Genomic DNA, 10,283 nt, shown 5'->3' with positions numbered 1-10,283 from the left:
GCGCTCCCTGCCCCGCTCCCCATGTAGGAGGGGGTGTTGGCGGCAGGGAGGGCCGAGGCCGGGGTGAATGGTGCGAGGAGCGGGCGCTGAGGAAGTTTGAAGTTCGGGGGTTTTGGAGGATTCCCCCCCTCCCCTCTCTCGAGCACAGTGGAGGAGGAATGCCAAATCCGGAGAGACATGGGGGCAAGAAGGATGGGGGCGGCGGGGGGTCCTCGCAGCACGCGCCTGGCAGCGGGAGTTCGAACAGCAAGGAGAGGCACCGCTGGGCCCCCAGGCACAAGAGGCAACTCCAAGGAGTCACCGCTGGCGGCCCAGGAGACGGCGGCACCCTTGGGCGCGATGATCAAGCCGCTGGTGGAGTATGACGACATCAGTTCAGATTCGGATACCTTCTCGGATGATGTGGCCCTCAAGCTGGACAGGAGGGAGAACGAGGAAAGGAGGGCGGACCGGAGTGAGAGGATACAGAAGCACCGGCACCACCAGCACAAGCGCATTCGTGAGCTGATGAAGAGCAAACAGGCAGAAAAAGAGAGGAAGTTAGAAAAGAGCCTGGAGGCATCCAGCAGGTCCGGGTCCACCAAGGAGAGAATATCGGGATCCTCCAAGAGACTCCTTGAAAGCGAGGAGCACCCGAAGTCGCTGTCCTCAAAGAGTAGCAACAAGGAGTCTCGGTCAGCCAAAGCGCACAAGGAGAAATCCAGGAAGGATCGGGAGCTCAAGTCCAGCCACAAAGAGCGCGGTAAAAGCCATCGGAAAAGGGACGCTCCCAAAAGTTACAAAACAATTGACAGTCCGAAGCGGAAATCCAGAAGTCCTCACAGAAAGTGGTCCGACAGCCCTAAATTGGACGACAGCCCCTCAGGAGCCTCCTACATCCAGGAGTACGATCTCAGCCCTCCCCGCTCTCACACATCCAGTAACTACGATCCCTACAGGAAGAGCCCTGGCGGCTCCTCGCGCCGGCAGTCGATCAGCCCACCCTACAAGGAGCCCGTGGCTTACCAGTCGAACACTCGCTCTCCCAGCCCTTACAGCCGGCGGCAGAGGTCCATAAGTCCCTATAACAGGAGGCGCTCCTCGAGCTACGAGAGAGGCAGGGGGTCGTACAGCGGGAGGTCACCGAGCCCTTACGGCCGACGGCGCTCCAGCAGCCCTTTCGCCGCGAAGCGGTCTGTGAGCCGAAGCCCCATCGCCAGGTGTGTGCTCTCTGTGTTGCCTTCCTCGCCCTGGGGAACGGGGGGGAGCGTTTGGGGGTGGTCGTCGGAGGTGGCTCTGGGCATGGGAGGGGTTAACCCCCTTCCTTGTCGTGCCCAGTTTGGTCACAGAGCGATTTGTGTGGAATTGCTTTGGGTGGGTTCATGGCAATCCCCTTTAAAATGGTGTCCATGCTTTGGAAAACACCTCCCTGACTGGCGGTAGGCAGCGTCCATGTTGGCTCTCAGCAGAGAGGCCCAGGGCTGAATGAGCTCCTGGGATTAAATTACACCCACCTCTGGAGGTGGCCCCTGCAGAAGGGCCGAGGCTCCTGGGGAGGGCTGCGCTCGGAGCCTCTGCGGGAGACGGAGCCGTTCAGCTCCCGATGCGGGATCTAGTGCACTCCCCTGGCGAGAAGTTCAGCCAGGGAGAATGCTTTCACCTATTTCTGGAAGCCTTTTTCTGTTTACTACGTGTGGAAACTTGATCACGCTTTTCAGGAGGGTGGCTTGTTTTGAGTGTATTTTGCTCTTTCTGAACTGACTTGTCTCTTCTCTTTCCTTGAATTAGAGATGACCACATGTAAACTCCATCTTTCTGGCCTAAACTTTCTTTTCTCACTGCTAGAGTTGCTTGCTTCCATTCTGAAATCGGGGCATTCTGGAAGGGCAAGTAGGAACCAGCTGTATTTTGGCTTAACTATAACTTTCTCTCTTTTTTTTTTTTTCTTTTCTTTAGTCAGTAACCTTGCTACAGAAGGAAACTATTATTTGAAGGTAGTTCTGTGTGTTTTATTTCAGATGTTCGTTAATCATCCTGTTATATGCACGAATACATAGTCTAATGTTGACTCTTTTTTTTTTTTCTAGCTTCAGCTTATGTTAAGTGAGTTTCCAGTTGTCACCATGGGTGCTGTGAAGCTTTGGTTGTAGCTCCATGGCAATTAAGATGTGACCTGGAATGTAATCGCTATAGAAATGCTCTGCGCTGTGTTAGCTGTGCTGCATCCTCTGGTCCAAACAGGAGCTGCGAGCGAAGAGGCTGCCTCCAGAGCGCATTTATGTGATTAGCAGTTCCCAAAGAACTCGGGGCTCTTGGAATTCGGCCTTCGTTACTAGAGCTCTTCTCTTAACTTCAGGAATACTGTCTTCCACAGTGGGCTTGAAAGAGTGCCTTTGTCCTTGCTGTAAGAGAGGTGTATTGGTTTTAGCACCCTGGAAGCTGTTACGTAAAATCTACTTATTCCGCTGTGATTTTACATAGCGAAAATTTCCTCCAGGCTGTTTCTCCTCTGCCCTGTTTTCTCGGTGCGCACCTGAGAGGTGCTGAGGGATATCTGTCTTCTCCCTCCCCTCAGTTCTTTTTGCCCTGGTGGCACTGCTCTTACACGGTATTTGCTAATGCTTTTGGAAGGGTAAGAATGCAGTAGTAGAAAACGTGTGTGTACTTCATGATACGATTGTGTATCGTGGCACCTGTTAAATGTCCATGTTCAGCCCTAACCAGGGAGAAACCACGTGGAAACTGGACTGGTATACGAAGAGGCGGGTCTTTCCCCCCCCCAGGTTACTCCACTTCCCAGGCGAACCTGAAGCTTACTCTTTCTGTAAACGGCTGGTTGCTTCTGACGTGAGAAATCAAGCAGTTGTTCTCTTTTCCTGATCTTAATTATGGGAGCAACTTTGAAGCGCTTTGCGCTGCTTCCCTGAACTTGCGTACCCACGTAAGAAACGTTTTAAGGGCATCTTTGACTGACAAAATGCTGGACCCCAAACCAAAATAGATTCCAAAGGTTACTTACTGTTTACGCTCAGCTTGTACTGGATTCTTTGAATCTCTGACTTCAGTTGATAACCTGCTACTCTTCTCTCTTTGCTGGGCAGATAACTTACTGACTGTGTGATATATTCTTTTAAAGCAGAACAAAAAAATACGGATTATGCCTTCAGAAAACATCCACCTGAAGTGATTCTAGTAAAGGGACAGGGGGAATTTGATGTGTTTCCCATACGTTAGGCGAACTGTAAGTTGTAATTCGTTGCTGGTCTGTACGGTGAGGCAGTTGGTGTACGCTGATGGTCAAACGTCCGCTCCAGAAGCCGAAGGTGGGGCTGCCCCTCTGCTGACGGCTGTTCAGGAGCTCCCCCGAAGGAGTGGATGGGCTGAGCCTTCCTTGCCAGCTTCGCTGAAGCCAGCTTTGGTTGATCCGCTGCAGATGAGCGTGTAAACGGAGGCAGCTGACTTTGCACCCGAGTAGCCGGGGAGTGACTGCATGATCCCTTCTGTTGGCTCCTGCGGAGGGGCAGGAACAGCTTGGGAGAGAAAACGTCTTTAACTGGCACACTCACTTAGGCAGTGAACATCTGACTATGGCTTAAATTCTTCAGAGGAGGTAGCACAGGCTTTTCTGGGACACTGAATTATTTCCACTGACTGACAATACAGGGTATTTTTAGTGCATTCTGTGTTTTCTTTAATCTCCATGTCCAAAATACAGTGTTAGGAAACTGAATCAATGTGCTGTGCTGATTGGAGAAAATAAGGAGTGTTTGCATTTCAAATGGCTGTGCAAAACAACTTGCTTTCAATTTAGGAGGAAATGAGGATGATTTGGTCAGTAGGGAAAACAACAGATGTGGCTTGCCATTCCTTGTAGCAACTGTTGTCGTTGCAGCTAAAACTGGAAGAAGAAATTCCAGGGTCCTTCAGCTTGCTGAAGGTGGGTTGTGCTCTGTGCTAAGTATAGCAGCAAAGTGTGAGTGTGTGCACGTGCTGTAGTAGTGGCCACTGTTACGCAGATCCTTGCCGCGGCAAAAGGTTGTCGGGCATTCGTAAATAAGAAACGCTGGCCGTCCGTTTGAGCTTGTTTCCTGAGCGCTTAGAGCACGGGGCGTGCGGTCAGGCTTCCTAGATACTAGTTTGCACTTTACTCTTAACTTCTGTTGTGGCTTGGAGCAGGTAAAATGTTTTAATGTCTGTAGGTGTTCCTAGGAGTTTGTATAGTGAATACTATGGAAGTACGTAGATGTGGGGCTTTGTTCTGCCAACCGATTCAGGGTCACCTCTGCTAACGGCTATTAGCCGTGCTCGTTTTCAGCATGAGGCGGTCTGGAGGGTTCTAGCATTCCCTCTTCCAAAGTTAAATTAATCTAATAACGCTTTTTTTTTTTTTTTTATTTTTAGATGAGCATTCATCTCTGACTTCTTCATGTTAATTCACAGTCATCATGGTTAGTGTCTCGTATTTCTAGTTTCCCATGCTAGAGAGGCAACAAGGTGTTTTTTAACCCCAGAGCATTTTTATCCAGGGAAGGAACTTCACGTGAGACTGAATTGCCCCCCACCCACCTCTGATAATCTTAGCAAAGCAAGTAAGCTGTAGAATGTTGCCTTAACACACGTTAAGGGTGAAAGGGGTAAAAGTGCTAACTGACCGGCTGCAGGTAAAGCCGCAGAAAGACCATTCCAGAGGATGGGGAGGGTGTGTTTAAAAAGCAAAATCTGCCTGTGCATCTTCTGTCTTATTGCGTCTTTTTGGAGATATCCAGCAGTGATAAAAGCAAGTGTTGCTGTGGAAGACCGCCCCTCAGCAAGCGCAGTAGTGGTGTCGAGGCTGTTGATGGTCTAATGATGTGAGGTAAGATTTGTCGTAGTGTGGTCTGTTGCTGGCTGCGTTGATACAGCTGGGAAAGCAGACAAGCTTCTGGATGCGCTGCCTTTTTCAGGTCTGACAAAGAAGCCGTAAACACCAAGCTGGAAAATAGGCTTAGAAACAACAGCTCTTTGTAGAATAACTATAGGTAATTATCATTAGACAACTGAAGGGAGAAAGCGTGAGGAGCGGAGAAGATTACTGGAAGGGAATTAGTGGATTTAGTCCTGGTGGAACAGGGGAGCATGTATATTTGCTGATGGAAGGTCAGGGACTCGTCCCCAGCCCTCGTCAGGTTGGAAGTGCTGGTTCTGCGGTGCAGCTCCTTCCGCAGCAACCCTTGCGTAAGAGGGTCCTACCCTGAGCCGTGCGCTCCGTCTGCGCGCCCCACCGCTTCCTCCAGCGTTACCTTTCCCTTGCTTGTGTCCACGCGGGTGTGTCTGGTGGCTGCGTGGCTGCATGTCTAATGTAGCACTGAAAAATAAGGTAAAATCGCACTTTTGGAGACGTTTACTTCATGCCAGATCTGCTGAGTGATCTTGTTGAGAATGTTGCTCTGCAACCAGTTGAATTGGAATAATTGTTGGGGGGTAATCATGGGGAAGGACGGGAGACGGGGAGCAGGAAACTGAGTATCGCAGCATCCTAAAACAGTCCATCCTGAAAGAATTGCGATAGGGAATGCTAACCCCCGAACTATTTGTGGTTGCAGTAAACTACATCCTACAGGATTCATTAGGAACGTTCTCCTTAGCCTGCGAATGCCTTTGAGCATAGTGAAAACGTAACGGCTTCTTCAGCTCCTGGCAGCTTTGCACTGGGCTGCGGCAGGTGAACTGCTGTCCAAATGGTAAACTGCGTCCGAGACCGTTAATTCCTTAAGCGGAAACCTTGGAAAAGGAGACGATCCTGAGGCAGCGTTCCCGTTACAGAACAGTGTGTTGAAGAGGAAAATAGTTGAGCGACTTCAGATGACGCTTTCTTTCCTCCTTCTGGTTGTGTATTTATCTTGTAAGTCTAAAGGTAAGGACTACCTACAGTCGTAGTGTTCTCTGGCCACCGTTAGCACGAGGTTTGGGGTTGTACTTACTAGTGAGAGGGCAGAGTGCTTGCACTTGGAGTAGCAAGGGAAGAGGGTTCTGTAAAACTCCACACCGCTGTGCAGCGAGACCCTTCACCTCCCGTGCAATCACAACTGTGTCCAGCCTTGAAGGTGCTGGTGGTGTCTGGCGAGGAACTTTGGGTTAGTCTGTCTCAGTTCTCCAGTTTATTTTCCAAATGTTTGTTGTCTCAGGATAATATTGTGTAGTGCTGTAAACAGCTTAGATCTTGTTGTTAATTGCATTCCGAGTATGGTTACAAGCGGCCCAGCACCTACTACGTTTAAACCTGCTTGCTATTAGGTGTTTTTCATAACTACTGTGGAACTGTGTTTTGAGAGAATTCCGTATTTTCAAAGCTAGATATGTTCTGAGTAAGACATCACAGAATAAAAATAAACTTTGAGCATAGATTCTATTATAGTGCTCATAGGGTCTGATCTCAAAATTTCTCATTCTCCTGTTGGCTCACGCAGCTTCTAAACCCGTCAGAGCCTACCACGTGTGCAGCTGAAGTACGCTGTCTCATAACCTGCAAAATCCTAGTTCCCCTTGAAGTGGAGGAAACGGTTCTGTCTTGTCAGTAACTTTGACGTGGACACTGGAAGCACCAGTTTCCAGTTCCATTTTATTTTTTATCTTGTTTCCACATCAGTCTCCGGTGAGCTTGTGGTTACTGCCGTCTTCTGACCAGGTTCACCCCGTGCTCGCGGTGCGTTCCCCGATGGTGTGAGGTGTTTCCTGCCTTGCTGCTTGCATCACAACATAGACTTTCAGTGTGGTTTTTTTTTTTTCTGCATATATACCTAATTTAGAGCCCATTTATTGTAGAGGAAGACTGAGACCCTCTGGACATACCTCAAACGGAATTAAAATTCCTGGGTTGTTTTTTTCTTCTCCTGAATCACAGTATGCAAATTTGAGTTCTGATGGTAGTAAAAGAACCAGAGGAAAAATTAGCTTGAAGTGAGATGTTTCCTGAGGCGGCATTCCCGTGAGGGCAGTCATATTTTATCCGTTGTTTCCTTTAAAGTTGTACATAATTGCTGTGAAAGATTCGTAAAACTGCCAGCTCATCCTCTCGACTGAAGTCTTCTGTTTAGTGCGTGCATCTGTGATCTCGTCTTTACCTTGAGGCTTGTCCAATCTTGATCCTTCATTTCTGTCGTAACGGTATGATTGTGAGGGTAGTCCTGACATCGGAAGGCTGGATGATGACCTGAAACTTGTACTGCTTCAGTCAATAAACTCGTTTTAGTAGCTTTAGTCTCTCCTGACAGGCATTATGGACTGTCTGAACTTAGTTGACAAATAATGGATTCTAATTGTTTTCAAAGAGAGCTGTTGATGTTGGTGTGTAGCGCAGAGGTTGAGAGATGCTTCGTTTGTTTATCTTCTCCCTTTTCTCTCCACAGGAAGTCTGTGAAGTCCCGAAGCCGAAGCCCTGGGTACTCAAGACACTCATCATCTCACAGTAAAAAGCAGAGGTCTGGGTCACGCAGTCGCCATTCCAGTATATCACCGACAAGGCTACCGCTGAACTCCAGTCTGGGGGCAAAGAAAAAAAAAGGAGCGAGCGGCAGCGGCAGCAGCTGCAGCCAAGGTGGATGGGAAGGAGGCAAAGGGCTCACCTGTTTTCCTGTCTAGGAAGGAGAACAGCTTAGCTGAACTTAAGGAGTCTGGAACAGAATCTAAAAAGGTCATCAAAACTGTTAAGTCTGAAAAATCATCTTCAGATACAGAATTAGTTAATTTACTGTATACGAATGCAGAGACTAAAGCCCCTGCAGAGACGACAAAAATCAAGGCAGAGGAGAACTCTGAGAGGAAACATCCTGTTCCAGTTAGAGATTCAAAACAGACGGGAACAAAAGACTCGAAGCCTGTAGCAGTGGCAGAGGACCTCCTATCTCCAAAAGAGACAGAGGCAGCAGAGAAGGAGATTCCACCCCCGCTACCCTCGATAAAATCGCCTCCTCCACCTCTGCCGACAACCACACCACCACCTCCAACTCCGCCGTTGCCGCCTTTGCCGCCATCACCTGCTGTTCCACCTTTGCCACCATCCCAACCGACTCCCGTTCAGGTCCCTACTTCAGCCCCAACATCTTTGCCATCTTCTGCCCACCCAAGGACGTCTACTTTATCCTCTCAGGTGAACTCTCAGTCCTCTGTCCAAGTTGCTACAAAAACACAAGTGTCTGTGACGGCTGCTATCCCACACCTGAAAACTTCAACGTTGCCTCCGCTTCCGCTCCCCCCTATTTTAGTTGGGGAAGATGACTTGGATAGGTAAGGTCACACAAGAGCATCCTGTTTGCACTTAAAAGCAAAACATTGAAATAAACAGATTCTTTTGGTTAGTTTGACAGTTACTAGCTTATCCCGCAGGGTACGCTGAGGACTATGCCGCTGGTATAAAAGCATTATTGCACGGCCATTCCTGGGTTTGGCCTTGTCAGGTTTATGTGGAGAGTTTTATGATCCTGTGCAGGTAGTCACGTCTTATCTCGGTGAGAAAGAGAGGTTTGGCTGCTGGTTTAATGCTGGTTAGTAAAGGTTTCATGTCACTCTTCATTCATATTTATCCCAGTAATGAAACACGGATCTGGAATTATGCACCCCTTTGCGTTGCAGCCATTTGCACAGGCTTATTTTGAAATTGCTTTTTTGTTTAATTCCTCCAAAACCTGTACTTCAGTAACAGGAAAGAGCTTAACGATTCCAATACAAGAACACAAACCAGAGCTGTTTCTGTTTCAAATTTGTCGAACATGCAGGCCATGCCCGCATGTAAAAAATGGCATTGGTTTAACTTAAATATTGTCTTAACTATTGAATAATTAATGCAATCCATACTGCTTAAGAAGTAGGTATTGTTTGTTTGAAAAAAGAGTTTAAAAATGAAAGAGTGAAACTGCACCTACTTCAACTTTCTGTTTCCTGTCATTTCTAATCAAAACATGCAGACTTAATTCTGTCCTGTAATTGTAGCTCTCGCTGCTCTGGGTCTTGACTGATGGTGGTCTTGGCTTCTAATATGAGCTTGTCTGAAAAACCTTGCTGGGGGGGGAGGGAACAGAATATCCAAAATGGAGGTGGAGAAGAAGAAAAACAAATCTTTTTTTTTTCCCCCCCTTTGTAGCTGTTAGTGTGTTGTAGTGCTGTTAACGTAAGGTCATCACTGATAAATTTTTTTTTTCCTACTTGATCTGCTTAGCCTCTAGTTCCCTAACAACTTTATCTTTCCAACCATCGCTAAAGATGTACTAGGTATCTCATTGGTTAGTAAAGCATGTTTTTTAATGAATAGTGTGTTACAGGGTACTTATGACTTGCTATAATTACCCTGTGGTTGAAGTGAACTCCGTGTGTTACATACTCTGATTCATTTAATTGATTTTCATGGTTTGTCCTGGTATCGATGTAGATTAGGGTAACGTTGTCACTGCGATCAACGTAAAAGTTCGGCTTGTGCGTGTTTATGGTGCCCCTCCTAAGCTGTGTAATGTTGTTCAGCAAATGTCTATTTAGTTTAAATGTATCTGTGATGAGCAGTAGCTTTTAACAGACTGCAGATTTTTCCCAACTCACGTGCCAGTCTAAGCAAGATTCCGCTGCTGTGTTCCCTTATTTCCAAACACAGACGTTGTCCTGCAAAGACTGTATTTTATTTTTTTAGCCACTCACACCTAGAGCTCTTTTTTACCACCCAGGTGTGGCTTAGTTTTGTAAAAGTGTGTTTTATCTCTGCCGTCACTATGAACTTAGGAGTGTGGGCAGTAATACAGCTGGTTGCTAAGCTTAGTAAATGGATTTACAGTCACTTTTCCCCAATAAAAGGACAGGAAATCCCGCTTCGTTTTGCTGAGTCTAGTGACAGTTGCGTATGGCACTGACGGTGTACAGAAGCTCCCTCTTAATCAACTGCCTTCGTATCGATGAACAAAACTTTCTTAGATAGACTTTTGTTTTCATATGCTGAGACCGGGAGAACGCTCCAGCTCTGAGACCGTGGTAAGCGTAGGATTTGGAAACGTGCTTTGAAGTGTCCAAGTACAAAACACACCTCGTTCAGTTAGAGACTCCTTAACCTTTCTTGATGCTTGCCGAGCTCTCAAGACTTATCATCTGTCTATAACGCTTTTAGACTTCACAGCAGCCAAGGTGCACCGTGGGTCGCTTCACCTGGCGGGAGGTGTAGCAGGAGGAGGGGAAAAGCTGTTTAGAAGCAAGTGGTACAAACTTTGTACGTGTCTGATGTTGCTCTCAGATTGCACGGCTTGCGTAGGTTCCTGGAAATATCTGTTTGACCGTTCACGGCACTAACATAG

The 10,283-nt window shown here is 47.5% G+C and overlaps 1 protein-coding gene across 1 annotated transcript in view; it reads left to right on the top strand.

Moving 5' to 3' along the window:
- Positions 1-158: 158 nt before the first annotated feature.
- CDK12 (cyclin-dependent kinase 12) overlaps positions 159-10,283 on the top strand; it is a 27,606-nt gene continuing 17,481 nt past the window's right edge. Inside the window, 4 exon segments of the mRNA XM_009326926.1 lie at positions 159-283; positions 285-1,199; positions 7,365-7,505; positions 7,507-8,241. Coding sequence (XP_009325201.1) covers positions 159-283; positions 285-1,199; positions 7,365-7,505; positions 7,507-8,241 — 1,916 coding nt within the window.

This window comes from Pygoscelis adeliae, unplaced genomic scaffold (assembly GCF_000699105.1).
Source record: "Pygoscelis adeliae isolate BGI_AS28 unplaced genomic scaffold, ASM69910v1 Scaffold641, whole genome shotgun sequence".
NCBI lineage: Eukaryota > Metazoa > Chordata > Aves > Sphenisciformes > Spheniscidae > Pygoscelis > Pygoscelis adeliae.
The sequence above is the reverse complement of the archived record's forward strand: the minus strand, read 5'-3'. Positions and strand labels throughout refer to the sequence as shown.